Below are 16,953 nucleotides of genomic sequence, written 5' to 3'. Positions count from 1 at the left end.
AATACCAGTAGCATTTTATTCAAACACAGGTAAGAACAGTGAATTTCAGAGCTGAGTAAAAACAATAAGTTAAAAACATGGTTAGATTTAGATAATCAAATATACAGTTTAAAGGAGGGTGATTTCCTCCTCTTCGATTAATTCAACATAGCGTAAGAATAATTTATAAGGCACCCTCATTTCCAATCAGATGAGCAGGGCAGGTCCCTGGGATTTTCTTAGCTATGCACACATTTCTCCTTCCCCAGGCTCTACTATTTAAGGCAAAAAAAAAAAAAAAAGAAAAAAAGAAAAAAACTCTGCCTTATTTAGGCAGGGGGCAGGGGGCTCTGGTGAGCAGCAGGTTGTGTCAAAGACACTGGAGGAGTTTCTCTGCTCAGAGATGCCTGCTTAGGCCACTTGGGCACTGGGATCCATTTTATTTCTAGCCTTTGCTTCATTAAAGAAGTTGAGGTCCTGGATACAGGTGATTTGGGACACTCCTCTAGTCCTGGCTGATTGGGTCTCAAAGTGCCTGTGGATTAGGCTGGTAGTGGCCTCAGGGCCCGAAGGAAGCAGACTTGGTGCCTTTTGCAAGCTGCACAAAGCTGAGGGAGGTTGGCTAGTAGCCCCTTCCATTAGTCCCTCACGCTTCATCAGTCTTAGAGTACCGGGACGAAAATATTCGCGCAATCCTTCGAGTTTCTTCCTCAGGCAGGTTGGGAGGAAGCGAGTTAGGTCTGGGGCGACAAGGTCTCTGGAAGAGGGCTCCCTTGGTGGCTTCACTCTTGTCCTGGAGAGGAGGAAGTCAGCTAGATTAGCACTGAGGATATAGCATTGCCAGTGGGTGATTTTGGCTCCTCTTGGTCCTTTGGATAACACCTATGCAGAGGTGACTGGTTTGCAAACAACTTTATATGCCTTATCTCATTGAAGCTTTGCCTCAACATCATGAGGTCCGGATAGCATTCTCCCCAGAGTTCAGGTGGAATTCAGGTCTTGAAGCTCCAAGTACAGAGCCCCAGCTCAGACTTTCTGTACCTCAGGAGGAGGAGAGTACCACCTCCAGAAGAGGTTTAAAGACTCATTCCTACTCTTGCTACATGATTCTGGACAGGTCATTGTCCTGAGATGGGACCATCCACGTGTGGCCTGAGACTATACCCAACTCCTGGGGGAGGATATTGGTTAGTATATTCTGCATGCAGCCCTGAGTTCCTGGAGCTTCCAGGTGAATGAAGCATGTTCCCATTGCTACTTTGGTAAATGCGCTGACTTCCTATGGGTAGATCTCTTCCCTGTCCCCATATCCCATGAGCTCAGATCTTCCTAAGCTGATGGAACACTGAGACTGCACCATATTACCCTCATCTCCCCAGAGACGGGGACAGAAGTTAGAGTCTGGGACTAGCTTGCACCCTGTAAGCATGCTAGTGGGAACCAGGTCTAGTTAGAGTTCCTTCAGGGTGAGTAGCAGTGAGTAATACCATCTTTCCTTCCTCTCTCCAGTAATGTCTACAGTCAAAGGGAGGCAGAAGTGAACAGAACTTAGTTTCTGTTTTTAGAGCACAGAGTTAAACAGAGGGGAGACAGTGTGATCAACTCAAACAGTGAGAGTAGCAGTCAGAACGAGATAAGGGAGTTGGGAATCTCTTTTTCTACTGCTTTAGTTTTTCAACCACAAACAAAGGGACTGGGCAATCAGGAGGGTCCCCTGCCAGACTCAAACTCTAATTGTCAAGGCAGTGAGGACAATATGAGCAGGCCCTCGGCACCATTGGTCCTCAGGCAGGCTTTCCTAACAACCAAGAATAAGCAGTGCTGGAGTTGGGCTGCAGAGCAGAGACTAGAAGGTTCAGCTCTGTCTTCTAGGCAGGTCTAGGCTAAAGGGAAGAAGGAAGTCACTGGTTGTTCAGTTTGCAGTTCTTCCTTCCAAAATAATGCCTCAGGCCAGGGGAGGCCGGCATCTTCCTGCCCTCTGCTCCAGGCTAGGCACCCCTGCAGGGCATAGACTGGTGGGTAGGACATACATAACCCATGGTGGGCCAGGTCAAGATCAGGACTTGGAAGCTATTAGACCAGTGAATGAGTAGACTAAGTCATGGTAACTCGACTTAAATCAGGTGGGGAGGAGACTGCCTCTTGCAGTAAATGCCTTAATCTTTCTAGAACGAGTGGCTGGTGGTCTGCTGTGTGGCAGGTTTGTGCTAAAATCCTCTCAGGGTCTCTGTGGGACTTTAAGCTTCTGTATTCCTCTATTCCCAAGATCCTGAGGTATTTGGTGTTTAGAGATGACACAATTCAGTCCTCTGGCTGTAGTATAGATGTTCTGGGTCACTAGCTATAGCTTACATTCCATCTTTTTTTTTTTTTTTATCTGCTACAGTATAGGGAACTAGAGGTATTTGTTTTATAAGCCAGATGGGAAAACAGGCCTTGGTCTTTGATCATTTGTCAAAACCTCCAATGAGATCTTTCTTATTCTCCACTTTGGAGAGACTTTCATAGGTCTGCTCAGTTCATAAGACGACCATCACAGACTTCTGCTGGTGGCTCACCAAGGCTTTCAGAAGCCTAGGATCTAATCCATCTGATCCACTCTTATGGATAACAGGCAGACACGGCTCCTGTCCTCACAGAACTGCTCATGCTAGAAGGGAGGCAAACACTGACCTAGGCAGTCAGAGATGAGCCTTGGAGCTTGGGAGAATGGAGAAAGGAGTAATTAGTAAGAAATGGGAAAGTCTGGGTAGGCTTCAGAGGGTGCTCAGCTCCAAGATAGGCAGAGTTTCAGTGAGCTGGAGTGGAAGCAAGGCCACCCATTATGAGAAAGGGCATGTGTACAGGCCTGCAGCTGCTGGCTGGGCCCTATTTTCCCTGGGCCTATGGCCAGGGTGGCTGGTTCAGCTAAGCACCCACACCCAGGCCCAGTGTCCCAGGAGGCCTTATCTGTATAGTGCAGGCCTAGGGCCCAGGACAGGGACAGAATTTGGCTCTGTGTGCAGGGGAGTAGAAAAAGAGAACTCAGTAGCATTTGGGTTTTGTTGACTTTAAAAGGGTTTAATAAATATCTTGATTAGTAAGTAGTAAAGGATCTTTCTTTATCAGAGTTGTCACCATAAAATGTGTAACTGTGTGGAGAGGAAACTGTCCAGAGTGGGAATACCACCAAATATACTAGCCATTCCTCTGAAACATTCCCACACTCCTGTTTGGGGGATATGCACAATAAACGAATGAACAAATGAATACATACATAAATGAACTAATGTGGGCAAGAGCTTTGCATAAGCCGTCAACTTTCCTGAGGCAGGAGGAGCCTACATGGAGACAGGATCAGAACTTCAGCGGCTGCAGAGCCTTTGGACTCTAGACCGTGGGTGTCATACATGGGGTAGAGTCTCTGGAAAGGGACTTGAAAAAACCATGAAGGTGGAGTCTGAACAGAGTGAGATGGAGAGGATGGCAAACAGAGGCTCAGCTTGAGTGAAGGTGCAGAGAAGGAATTTCTTTCCTAACAGAGCAGAGGGGCTGGGGCTGACTGCAGGAATGAACCACAGCAGAAGACAGAGCTAGAAAGAGGAGCTGGGTCTGCTCAAGCTGCTTGAGTATCTGAGGGAAAAGTCTGACTATTCTTCTTTGACTTCAATAAACTGATCTAGGAAGAGCCTTGCTGGTGGACAAGGGCAGGTTGGTGAGAGAGAGAGAGAGAGAGAGAGAGAGAGAGAGAGAGAGAGAGAGAGAGAGAGAGAGAGAAAGGCAGACAGATCTCTGACACCTCACTGTGGCCTGGGTGTCAGGCAAAGCAGGAGGCCAGGGCCTCGCAGCCTGTTTCACTAGATCTCCCATTAAATTCATGCTCTTCCACACAGGGGCCTGCTCTTTTCTGGGCACTTGGACTTGCTATGAACATGGGAAGCCTCCCTGGCAAGGAGGTGTCATAAAGGAACACTCAGTGCCAAAGGTGGAGCTCTGCTCTGGAGAAAATAAAGCCCATGGAAGGAGTGGTGGTAGAAGGAAAATGTGGGGCTTCCTAGGGTTCCCACAAATCAAGAAGCTAATAACAGGCTGTAGAGTTAGTTCTGGTTTTGACTCTACTATTTCACTAAGCGGTTTTTGGGACAAGTTACTTTCTCTCTGGGTCTGGATTCTGGCTCTTTCTTTGGCCAGCCTTCTACAGCTGCTTCTTCAAGGGCTCAGAAAAGGGTCTAGCTCTTCTCTCTGGTCTGAAATGTGATCTGATCTTAGTTTCTGTTCTGGGTCTTCTCTACAGCTCTGGATGGATCCCCATCATAGGCCATGTGCTCCTAGGGAGTGGTGGGTGCAGAGGCCTTTCCCTACACTTCAAGCTATCTCTAGCCCTTTCTCAAAGGGGAGGTAGTAGGATATGTGGAGGGAGTGTTAGTCTGTGGCCAAAATGACCTGTCCCACTTGCTTAGGACCAAATGGAGCTAATTAAGGTCTGTTTGGTTTTCTTGATTCAAGTCAGTTGTAAAGCTCAAATTCAGATATGACTGAGGTTCGGTCAGGCACATTTTGCAAAGCACAGGGGCTACACTGGAGCTAGGGTGGACCTCAGCTGAGGATGCCAGATCAAAGCAAAGCTTTGCTGTTCCCATCTCAGGCAAAAGGTTATGTTCCACAGGTCAGGGGCAGAGCTAGAGTACAAATCTCTCCAAAGCATGCTTAGTGCTAGGCTAAGTGCTCGTACTCCACTGGCCTTTAGCGAGCCTCTGGTCTGCATTTATGGCTGAAGTTCTGTTCTTTTCCAGTACAGCTCCCTTATGTGATATAAGCACTGAATCAGGAGCTGGAAAAACACTGTAGAGATAAAAACTGAAAGTAAATAGCTGCCTCACTCAGGCTGGCGAGCTGGGCTGCTGCTTCAGAGGGTGAGGCCTCCACACAGCTGTTGGCCGCACTCAACTTTTACCCCCTTGGCTGGCTGCCTTCCTCTGAGGCCGCTCCCACTGTCCTTTCCTAAGGCAGTGACAAGACTTCCTTGGTCAGCAGTGAGCTTAGCAACTACAGCTAGGGGCAGGGGAAGTGGGGACAAGACACTGACCAGAGGCCTAGCCCTGAGAGCAAATCTGGATCTGACTGAGCCAACCCAGATGTGGCATGACTGGCCTGCTCTGAGCTCACTCTCCATTCCTGTGTTAGGAATTCCTCTGCTTGTGGAGCTCTTAGTACCTGTGCTCCCTCCCCAATACTTCTGTCCCTCTGAGAAGCCATCCTTGACAGGCCCAATCCATAGGGCCCAGGCTCATTCCCTCAACCAGTAGGTGAGGGGCCTCAGTATTCATAATGAAGGGGTCCAGAAGAGCAAGACTCCTCAACCCACTGAAAGGTCTCTAAAGTCTAGACTCCAGAGAGGGAAGGGTTAGAGTGATACTCCTGGCAGAACTCCTGGCTTCTCCTACACACTGTCCCAAGAGCAGCTCAAGTCAAGACTTGAGCCTAGCACCTGCCAGCAGGCCTGTAAGGTCCCTTCCTGGAAGACATCCATCAACTTGCTGTCTGGGTCAGTCTACGTACCAGCCAATTCTGGCTGCTCTCCCTGACTCCTGTATACCCTTGGCCAGTTGCTCGTCTCTTTCCAAATGTTTTTGGTAGCCTTTAGCAGAAACCCTGTGACCTTTACATCTCCTCTTGGGCTCTGAAGAAGGCTAAGGACTTGGTGGCTAAAAGAAATGAGGCAACAAGTCAGGGCCTCTTGCAAACCAAGAGGGGCAGCTTAGCCATCAGGCCTGGCCCCCAGTTTGAGATGAGAGGGCCCTGAGCTCCGGAAGTTCCCTTGGATCTGCCCTCTTTCTGGAATGGTTTGGTCACTCTGTGGAGGCCTATGTGCTTTCCAGTTACCATAGTGCTTATGGAGAAGAAACCAAGGGATAGGAAAATTCCTTGGCTCTAGGGAGAAGAGCAGAGTCAAAGCCTTAAGCTCAATGACAGGCAGTGACTGCTGTGGCTAGGGCTCTACCCTTGGTATGGGCCTCTAACTCAGGGTCTGAACTGCACACAGCCAACTGCTAACAGCTCAGGGAACTGCTCTCCAGACTTCTGGGGACTCCCCTGCAGAATCTACTTTCCCAGCACCCCCTGGCTCTAAGCTTTGGATCACCTCCCTATCTTCCATTATTTCTGACCTACTGTTACCTCCTTCTCCTCCATATATGCCACAACAGAACAGCTTATGAGGGAAGAGGATGGGTAATAATGATAATAAAAATAATCTAGTTAACACTCTTATGGTACTTACTATGTTAAATGCCAATAACTGTCCTAAATGCATTGCATACCTGACCATGTCAATCCATAAGCAATTCTAGGTGGCAGGTTCTATTTATGTCCACTTTTCAGATATAGAAAACACATAGCCAGGCAACTTGTCCCAGGTTATAAGGCTAGTCAATGGCAAAGCCAAGCTTTAAATTTGGGTTGTCTGGATTGTCAAGTCGTGTTTCTATAAAAAAATCAAGTCTGGCTGGGTGTGGTGGCACACACCTTTAGTGCAGCACTCAGGAAGCAGAGGCAGGCAGATCCCTATGAGTTCAAGGCCAGCCTGGTCTACAGAGAGTTCCAGGCTAGCCTGGTCTACACAGAGAATTCCAGGCCAGCTGGGACTATAGGGAGACCCTGTCTCAAAAAAGACCAAGAAGAGGCCAGGCATGGTGGCACAAGCCTTTAATCCCAGCACTTGGGAGGCAGAGGCAGGCAGATCTTTGTGAGTTTGAGGCCAGCCTGGTCTACACAGTGAGTTCCAGGACAGCTGGGGCTACAGGGAGACCCTATCTCAAACAGACAAAAAAACAAAACAAGACAAAAAAAAAACCAACAACAAAAAAAACCAAGAAAAAAAAATTAAGTCTGTTACCTCCCTAGGCCAGAGGGGTCCAAGACTCAGAAAGCCAGCAGAACCATGACTAGTGATTCAGCTTGCCCCCTGGACTGGAGCACCTTGATCCTTGGCAATGCTGGGGTCTGGCTGAATGGAGGTAGATAACTCCAGGCCTCTAGGGTAGTCATTCCTGGCCTTGTCTTCTTCCTCCTGTCCCCTACACTCATTGCTTATGAAGAGCTGTTTCTGGGCCCATTCTGTGGTTAACCTGAGGGGCTGCTCATGAGGTAAGCAGGGCTTAATAGGGGAAGGCACAGAACAAGACAGCACTCATCTCCTGGGAAAGAACTAGTGCGTAGGCAGGACAGAGAGGCCAAGGCTCAGAGGACAGGCTGCTTCTTGCTCTTTGCTTTAATTCTGAGCCTGTCCTGTTTCAGCCCAGGCCCTTCTCTCCTCTCCAGCAACCCACTGCTAAGTTTTGTTTATTTCCCAAGCTTTCTTCTCTCCAAATCTACAATTCTCAAAGCCTTTCTTTCACATTTGCTCACTTCTCAAGCCCCGTAACACAGTCCTTATTCACTCTTGCCTTTGTTTTCACTGAAGTGCGAATAGAGGCAAATGATATTTGAGAAAGTCTGCAAGTGTTCTGCAAGTACTGGGAGTTCAGGCTAGGAATGTGGTTCTGGTAGAGCAGCCATTTAGCATGTAGAAGTCCCTGGGCTTGATCCTGGCACTGTTCAAATAAAAAAATGCAGGGTCTGGCTGTTTTAGATAGCAGGCAGCTCCTATCCAGTTGGTACTTAGATGGAAAGCTGACTCCACTATGCAGTTGGAAGCTCTGCGAAGAGGGGGCCAGGGTTACTTTCTGTCTTCCCCTGTACCTACTAGAATTGTGGCTTTTGCACATCTGCCAAAAGAGGTGCAGATCACGTTTAAGCCAAAGCTACTTTCCTATTCCAGCCTGTCCTCAGACTCAGTTTTCACTGTCCTACTCACTAAAAAGAACTGGAGGATTCTGAACAGAGAAGTCACATGATTCATTCAACCTCTTAAAAGATGAACAAGGCTGGGCGTGGTGGTGCACGCCTTTAATCCCAGCACTCCGGAGGCAGAGACAGGCAGACAGGCGGATATCTGTGAGTTCAAGGCCAGCCTGGTCTACGTAGTGAGTTCCAGGGCAGCTGGGGCTACAGGGAGACCCTGTCTCAGAAAGAGAGAAAAAATAAAAAAGATGAACATATGCTGCATGGAGAATGGGCTTCCAAGGATGGGACAGAAGCTGAAACAAGTGAGGAGGAAGGTCCTGCAATAATACCAGTAAGGGTCAGTGATGGCTCAGAGTAGGCGGCTAACGGGAGGAATGGTGAGCAGTCAGGCTAGGGTACACTCTAAAGTTACAGCTGCTAGAATCTTTTGGTTCACTGTGAACAGAGGCATTGGGAGGGTTTTAAGAACTTTGGTCTGAACAACTAAACTAGATGGTAAGAATGAGGGAGGAGCAGATTTGGAAATAAATCTGGAGTTCAGTTTTAGGCCTCAACTAGAGCAAGATATCTAGCAGATATCTAAGTGCTGATTCTAGGACCATGGTCCAACACAGAAATGGAGAGTCAGGTGATCTGGCTACCACACCCAGCCTTTAGCAGGAACCAAAAGGTTTGAGGCAGGACAGGGTCACCTTGAAAATAAGGCTCATTAGAGGAATCTTGGAGACAATGCGCTGGGCACCCCTATATTAAGAAATGGGGGAAGGGGCTGGAGAGATGGTTCAATGGTTAAGAACACTGGTTGTTCTTTTTTTTAAACAATTTTATTTCTTTTTTAAATTTTATGTGTATGCGTGTATTGCCTGCATGTAGGTAAGTGCACCCGTGTCCAGCAATGCCTGTGGAGGTCAGAAGAGGCTGTCGGATCGCCTGGGACTGGAGTTACAGACAGTTGTTAGCTGCCATGTGGGTGCTGGGATTCAAACCTGGGTCTTCTGCAAAAATAACCAGTATTCTTAACTGCTGAGCCATCTCTCCAGCCTTGAACACTGGTTGTTCTTACAGAAGACCCAGGTTCCAATCCCAGCACCCACATGGCAGCTAACAACTGTCTGTAACTCCAGTCCCAGGGGATCCGCACGCCTCTTCTGACCTCTGTGGGCACTGCATGACACGGGTTACTCACCTACATGCAGGCAATACACACATACACATAAAATAAAAATAATAAAAAGCCGGGCATGGTGGCGCACGCCTTTAATCCCAGCACTTGGGAGGCAGAGGCAGGCGGATCTCTGTAAGTCCAAGGACAGCCTCTGGTCTACGTAGTGAGTTCCAGAACAGCTGGGGGTACAGGGAGACCCTGTCTCAAAAAAAACAAAAAAAAAAAAAAAAAAAAGGGGCGGGGGAACGAGGAGACTTAGACTTCTGGCTGCAAGAGAAGTAACGAGAGAGGGAGAAACCCAGCAGTGATACCCAAGAACACATGAAGAAAAAGCAGGCAGGACTGACCAACTGTGCCACATGCCCCTTGGAAGTCAAGAAACCGAGGACTGGGACTGGAAGCTGGGTTAGAAACAGTATTTTCGGATTCTGACAGCCTTAAAGAGTGCCCTTTTCCTCTGTTCTACAGTTGTAAAGTGGGGTGCCAAGTGTGACTGGCGTGAGTTCATACAGGCTGCAGTCCAGAGAATGGTGGTGGTAGAAAGTGTGAAGGAGCTGGGCATGGTGGCGCACGCCTTTAATTGCAGCACTTGGGAGGCAGAGGCAGGCGGATCTCTAAGTTCAAGGCCAGCGTGGTCTACATAGTGAGTTCCAGGACAGCTGGGGCTAGAGGGAGACCCTGTCTCAAAAAGACCAAAAACAAACAAACAAACAAAAAAAACTGTGAAGGAGTGAGGCCCAGGGCTGGACAAAGCAATGGTGAGAAGTGAGTGGGTTTGGAGTAGGGGTAGACTTGGCAGGCAGGAATGGCTGGGGGTCATAGGCTGTGAAGGAGTGACAGGTGACCCCTGTGCTGGCAGGAATAACACAGTGACTGCATTTCTATGAGAAGGAATGCAGACAGTGGAGGGGGCATACCAAAGAAGGTGGCAAGTTCAAGTTTAGGACATAATGAATTATTTGTGCCAAGTCAAAAACATGACATCTAGGATCCAATCCAATCTATATGCATCTGCAGCAGGGGAAGACAGTCTAGAGCTAATTTGAAAGTCAGTGAACAGTAATAAAAGAATTAGTAACACTGAAGTAATCAGAGTGGTCAAGATGTTCTCAAGAGAAAAACCCCATAGGAGCAGAAGACAAGCTGAAGAAAACATGTAAATTGCTACTGTTCTTATGACTTCTCTTCTCCCCTTTAGGCAAGCAGGTAAGTTTTCCCTAGAAGCTAGTAAAAAGAACCAGACCTAACTTAAATATAACCAACACATCCCAGTAAAGAGTTTATTTCAAAGAGGGAGGAGGCAGTAGAGGCAGTGCAACTTGATTCCTGAGGAATGAAAGCCTGTGTACCAGGTGGCTTTCCAGGGTCCTGCTGGGCCAGCCACCCTTCTCTCCTTTCCTTCTTGAAGAGACGGCAAGCAGATGAGCAGTCATAGGGTGGGAGAATGAAGGGCCGGCCGCTATGCTCTATATTGTGGCGCTTGCTATAGAGTACTGCCACCCTGTAAGGCTTGATAGCCCAACTGACGGCCAAGGGAGCAAACTGAGAAAGACCTGTTGTCACAAAGACAGCTACAGCACTACATAGTGGGAGAGGGTAAGGGAAAGCTGCTTCACAAATGCTTGCCAGGGAGACTGTATTGGAGGCTCCTGGGTTTGGGTGCCTCATTTCTACATAGAATGAAGGACTAGGCTCTCTCTTGGATCTTGAGGATAAATCAGAGTAATTAACCTGCAAACTCATTTTGGGATCCTAGGCTTGGCCTGGAAGCAGGCTGGCAATGGTACAGCAGTCCTAGGACACAGGTTGGAGAGAATAAGTAGTCTTTCAAAATACTTCTCAGCTTCAGGAGGCAGAACAGATGGAATCTACAAATGGAGGCATGGGACTGGGCTCTTCCCTTCCCTGTCTCTCATGTGGAGCTGTGGATTGCCTGAAACATTACTGAGAAAACATGAGTTCCCATCAGGTGGGCAATCCTGTCACCAAATCTCGGGTCCTCTCTTGTCTTCATGTTGCAGGGTGACTTTTCTTTTTCTCCTTGTAAGGTCAACAGTCCACATGTGCCCCGGACCTCCGCCTCTCTGACCCAGGGACTGCCTTTCTAGTCTTTCCTCTCATCTTCCCCTTCATTTCTCTACAGACAACTGCAGCTCTCCTCGCGTTTAAAAAAGCAAAAAAACCTTCCCTTGATCTCACATGTCAGCCACTGTCCTATTTTTCTGTTCCATATTCATAGCCACATTTTTGGAAGCGGTTGGTGTCTCCAGCTTGTTATCTGATCATTATTAGAATTGTAATTACATACAGTTTTGTGATTTCATCACATACCAATGAGTCTATGTAATATAAATAATGAAGCACAATAAAAATGAACCCTGAAGCCCTGTCAACACTGTTAAAGGTGTGGGTGCTGCTCCTTTCTAGTCCATCTCCTGCCTCTAGGAATAGGAGCATATAGTCACACCATTCAGAAATGAGAAAGAGACAAGATCTTAAAAGTAGCTAAAGAATAAAGGCCATGTAACACTCAGGAAGTGTTACATACAATGGAAGACTAAAGACAGTGGAATTTATTTATTTATTTATTTATTTATTTATTTAATTTTTGAGACAGGGTCTCATGTATCAGAAATGATCTTGATCCTCTTGCCTCCAAACCACCAAGTCCTGGAATTACAGGCATGTGCCACTGTGCCTAGTTTATGTGGTGCTGGGGACTGAATCCAGAGTTCTGTACGTGCTAGGTAAGCACTCTATTAACCTAGCTGTATTTCTAGTCTCTAGGACAATACCTCTAAAATGCTAAAAGTAACAACAATCCAAGCTAGAGTTCCACAGTCAGTGAAAAAAAAAAAGGTTTCAAAATAAAGGTATTTTAGGCTGTTGAAGCTGAGAGACTTGGTTATCAATAGGTCCATGTTATATGGAATTCTAAAGGAAGCTCTTCAGGCGGAAGGGAAATGGTCCCAGAAACAAATCAGTATGTGAAGGAATGAAGTACACTAGAAACAGTAAATATGTGAGTACATTGGAATGAGTTTTTTTAAAATCTTAAATTCTTCAAAGTGAGGCATTGTCTATGTGTGTGCATATGCCTGTATGGAGTCCTGAGGTTAATGCTGGGGTCTTCCTTTATTGCCCTCGACCTTATTTAAAAAATTTTTTTTTTTTTTTGTTTTTTTGAGACAGGATCTCACTGTAGCCCCAGCTGGTCTTGATCTCACAGAGATCTATCTGCCTCTGCCCCCTGGGATCAAAAGTATGTGTCAGCATGTCTGGCTACCATCGTATTTTTTGACACAGGGTTGCTCAGGAAGCTTAAAAGTCTATTTTGGCTAGGTTGGTTGACCAGTGAGGCCATTTTAAAGACTTTCAGAAACTCCAAACTTTGAAATTATGATATTCCTGGCCAAATGTAATTCTCAATTATATCTAAAATAAGCATAAGAAAGTCAAAGTTCTGACAACCCATTGAAATTATTAAAAAAAAAAAAAGACAAAACCCCCAAATTTTGAAAAAACATTTTTCTCTTTATTTTTGGTATCTCTATTTGGTTTTTTGGTCTTTTTGAGACAGGGTCTCCCTATAGCCCCAGCTGGCCTGGTATCTCTATTTGTTAACAGTATCTATTTATTAGCTATACTCTAAAGAATGATGATATTAATTTGGGAATAAGCAGGAAGCACTGCAATGTGGACCATGTACCATGGAAACCATATTGTATCCCAGGAGGATAGGGCACAGGGAAACTTCTGAAGTCAACGAGGAGGACAGAATAAACCAGAATAATAATCTTGGGGTATAGGGATTAATAACAAGAGTGTCCACTGGTGACACCAGTTCCAAAATTGAATAAATAGTGCTGGATAGATGTGCTTGCAGAAGTACTTTCTGTATAAGGCTGCAGTGGCCTTTGTGCAAGGAGGCAGTTCTTGTTATCAGGCACACATGCATGAAATCCCTCCTTTATAACAGCCTGTTTTAGTATTATTAATATTGATGGGGCTGGACATGGCAACTCCATTTTGGTTTTGACAAGTTTCACAGTAGTGCCCCAAATGCACTCACGGTTTGACTCGGGTTGTTCAGTACCAGTGGCCTGCTAGCAGTGAACTCCTGAACAAACTTGCTGATACAAATGTGCCTAGCAGCTAGAGGCTGGGCGCTAGCCAGCACTATTCATCTCCTAGGGTTTCTTGGGCTGAGGTCTTCCAGTGCTGAAACTGGGCAAACTGTGGTGACACTGGTTATCCTAACTGGGACCCAGAGTGAAGGCCTGAGGAGAGATGTGGCCCTGAGAGCAGCAAGCAATAGAGTTTTGCTATTGGCAAGAAAGAAAGGCTGAAAAGTCTGAGAGCTGTCTTCCTGAAATTTGATTTGTCCTTTAACTGCAGTGAAAATTTATCTTTTCCTCTCTCACACTTTGCAGTTTGTACTGAAAGACCAAAGACAGTCTGTCCCCGGGAAGGAGGCACATCATGAATGTACAAACATAGATGTAGAACAGCAGTTTTGCTTGGCAGTTCAAACACTGTGGCTCACAGATCTTCTTTCTCTTAGGGGATGATTCACTGACCCTTCACCTACTTGGCCTGGAGGGTAACAGGGAGAGGGATTTAAGTGTGCCTACTGAATTCTCACTGTCATCTTCTGAGTTACTTACTCATTAGATTGACGTTACTTAGAATGACACAGACTCAAAAAGGTCAAGTCACTTGTCCCAGATCACTTGGTTACCGACTAGCAGATTTTGTGTATTTCATTCCATGAACGTCTTGTTGTAAAGCCTGGACCCAGCCTCCAGATCCTAGCATAAATGTCTTGGGCACTTGTGGGAAATGCAAGAAAAAAATGCAGAGAGGAAGGAGGTGAGCCAGAGCTGGAAGACCACAGAAATGAAATGCACAGGTGTCTACACAGAGAATGTTGTCTTTACTCCCCTGGAAGAGGATTTTTTTTTTTTTTTTTTTTTTTGAGACTGGGTCTCCCTGTAGCCCCAGCTGTCCTGGACACAACTATGTAGACCAGGCTGGCCTTGAACTCAGAGATCCATCTGCCTCTGCCTCCCAAGTGCTGGGACTACAGGCATGCGCCACCACGTCCGGCTAGGAGAGATTTATAAATGATAAAAACAGACCTATGAGACCTTAGATTGAGCTACTTGTCAAATGAATGTCTTAGGAATGTACTGGGGAGATTAAGGAGAGGAGAAGGATACCAGGAAAAGTATCAGACATGATGACTTCTTTTTACAACCATAATAGCAATCATTTGTCAGCCTGTTGGCTCTGGTGAAGTATAGAATTCTTTAAAAATTTTTTTCATTATTTTTATTTATTGTTTTTTTTTCAATTAAAAAAAATTATCTTATTATTTTTATTTTATGTGTATGTGTGTATTGCCTGCATGCAGGTAAGTGCACCCGTGTCGTGCAATGCTGTGGAGGAAAGAGGCCATCAGATCCCATGGAACTTGAGTTACGGACAGTTGTTAAGCTGCCATGTGGGTGCTGGGGTTCGAATCCAGGTCTTCTGCAAGAACAACCAGTGTTCTTAACTGCTGAGCCATCTCTTCAGCCCTCATTTTTATTTTATGTGTATAAGTATATTGACTGCATGTATGTAAGTGCATCTGTGTCATGCAATGCTCAAAGAAGTCAGACATGGCACTGGATCCCTTGGAATTGAAGGACTGTTGTTAGCCACCATATAGGTGCTGGGAATTGAACCCAGATCCTCTGCAAGAGCACCCAGTACTCAACCACTGAGCAGTCTCTCCAGCCCTGAAGTGTAGAATTCTAACAGCAGGCTCTCAGGACACTTTGAACTGACCGTATCTTTTGTTAACATGGCTTTTGGAAAAGCACATAAAATGTTTACACATTAACTGCTAAATGAAGTCTATTTAAAAGAAGGTTGATAGGCTGGAAAAACATACTGTATGTGCTGGGTGTGGTGATGCACGCCTGTAATTCCAGTACCCAGTAGTCTGGGGGAAGGAGCTCCAGGCCAGCCTGGGCTATAGAATAAGGCCCAGTCTCAAAACAGAGTAACAAAGAAAAACCAAAACAATAGAAAAGAAAGGAAGTGGGAGGGGTAGTGGTGAAGATTTTAAAGACAAACTGGGATTTATTTACAGATTCCCCTGAGATTCCCTAGCTCCCTAGCAAGAGATTTAGCCTTTGTTCATTTGTTTCTTTATGAATAGCTAGTAATGCTTTGTGGATACATGTAGGAGCTCTGAGCCTCAGTTCCCTCATTGCTATGGTTTGATTATGAGATATTCCCTGTGAAGTCTCATGCACTGAAGGCTTGCTTCCTAACTGGATGAAGCAACTGAGGTTTTGATGGTTCCACTTGGTCCCATCGTCCTTCTTTGCCTGTCATGAGGTGAGTGGCTTCTGCCTCATGTTCCCACCCCATAGTGTTCTGCTTCACAATCAATGGAGGCAAGGACTGTGGACCAAAATCTCTAAAACTATAAGCTAAAATAAGTTTTTTCTCTTTTGTTTATGTTGGGTATTTTGTCACAGCAGTACAATAATATACTCAACTGCTAAATGGGGTTATAATGATAGCTATCCCACTGGGTTGCTGGGAGAGTTAAAGAAGCTTGAAAATGTAGGGTACCCAGAATCATGCAATAGCCAAGGAAGTATTGAGTGGAAGCTATTATCACAATGAACAAGCTAACACATTCTGCTTTTTAACTTAACATTGGTCTCTGAAAATTTTTTTTTTAAATTGTGGGGTGGGTGCTTTGTGCCTAGTTCACCGGGAGCCCAGGATTCTGTCTGCACGGTGTCATTCCAAGGCTCCTTTCTCCCCTACATACCTGTAGCTACTGATCTTCCTGCCTCCACCTCCCAAGTACTGGGATCACAGGTATGCAACACCACACTCAGCTGGGTGTTTTATTTCTTGTTTAGGATTTGTGCTCCACGAAGACAGATAATTTATCTCTCATTTACTATTAATAGGCTCACAATCTGGTAGAATGCCTGATATAAATAGGTAATCAAACATGTATGGTGATGGTAAGAATATTCATTATAACTTTCTTGCCACTTGCAACAAACATCAGGTGTTATGTCAAGGCAGAAAAGTGGATAGGTGGGATTTGTAGAAGTGTTCCAACTGCCTGATTACTGTAAATGAGCAGTAACGGGGATGCTCTTCACCTGACCTTACTGGGCTGTCACGGTCCTATTTGTGGTGTCCTCTCCTGGTACCCACCTTTGCTTAGCTGGGGTTCCCACAGCACTTAGCATGCATTCTTACTGGCTCTTGCTTTTATGCTTCGGTGCTGCTTTTACCTCCACATGTCAGTCTTAGCTGACAAGGCTCTGATCTTATTCATTTGCTCTTCCTCATGTTTCCTGAGCTCCGTGTAGAGTGCTGGTCTTACTGGAGATGCTCAGCAAGCATGGGGAACGTCCACTGCTGCAGCTTCTCCAGGGAGATGGCCCAGAGCAGCTCTAAGGGCTATATAAGGGAAGAGATGCTGACTGGACAGGAGAGGGAGACCAGTGGCTGCTCTTACCTTGTCTGCTGTGGCTGGTGGTGGCAAAGCTGGGGAGTGTGAGAGCATCTGCAGAGAGGCCTCCAACTGCTGGGGAGGCAAAAAGAAGTTGGGCACCACGACAGGTTCTGGGCTGTAATGGTAGTTAAGGGACAAGAATGCCCAGAAGTCGAACCAACATCTCTACTGACCTCAATCATACCATTCATATTTTCTGTCTTAATCTTCAGATGATTCCCTTGCTGGAAGCCCTTGCCCATGCCTAACAAATCAGTCCTTCCTCCTTCCCTTCTCTCTTCAGCCTTTACTTTATGGGTGGGCTCAAATCCCATTCTTCTCTAGGAAGACCTTTCCTAATCTTAGCCATGTGGCCCCTCCTTCCTCACCCTTCCTTCCTTCCTTCCTTCCTTCCTTCCTTCCTTCCTTCCTTCCTTCCTTCCTTCCTTCCTTCCTCCCTCCC

The 16,953-nt window shown here is 46.1% G+C and overlaps 1 protein-coding gene across 2 annotated transcripts in view; it reads right to left on the bottom strand.

Moving 5' to 3' along the window:
* Nucleotides 1-16,953, bottom strand: part of C2cd3 (C2 domain containing 3 centriole elongation regulator) — a 137,572-nt gene continuing 120,619 nt past the window's right edge. For both annotated transcript variants that reach the window (XM_008852708.3, XM_029555885.1), the window contains exons 32-33: nucleotides 16,515-16,626; nucleotides 1-772 (exon numbers count right to left, since the gene is read on the bottom strand). In XM_008852708.3, coding sequence (XP_008850930.1) covers nucleotides 626-772; nucleotides 16,515-16,626 — 259 coding nt within the window. In that variant the 3' untranslated portion in view covers nucleotides 1-625. The remainder of the gene's footprint in view (nucleotides 773-16,514; nucleotides 16,627-16,953) is intronic.

The sequence above is a fragment of the Nannospalax galili genome, unplaced genomic scaffold (genome assembly GCF_000622305.1).
Source record: "Nannospalax galili isolate Female #2095 unplaced genomic scaffold, S.galili_v1.0 scaffold686, whole genome shotgun sequence".
NCBI lineage: Eukaryota > Metazoa > Chordata > Mammalia > Rodentia > Spalacidae > Nannospalax > Nannospalax galili.
Note: the sequence above shows the minus strand (reverse complement) of the source record. Positions and strands in the feature narration are given on the sequence as shown.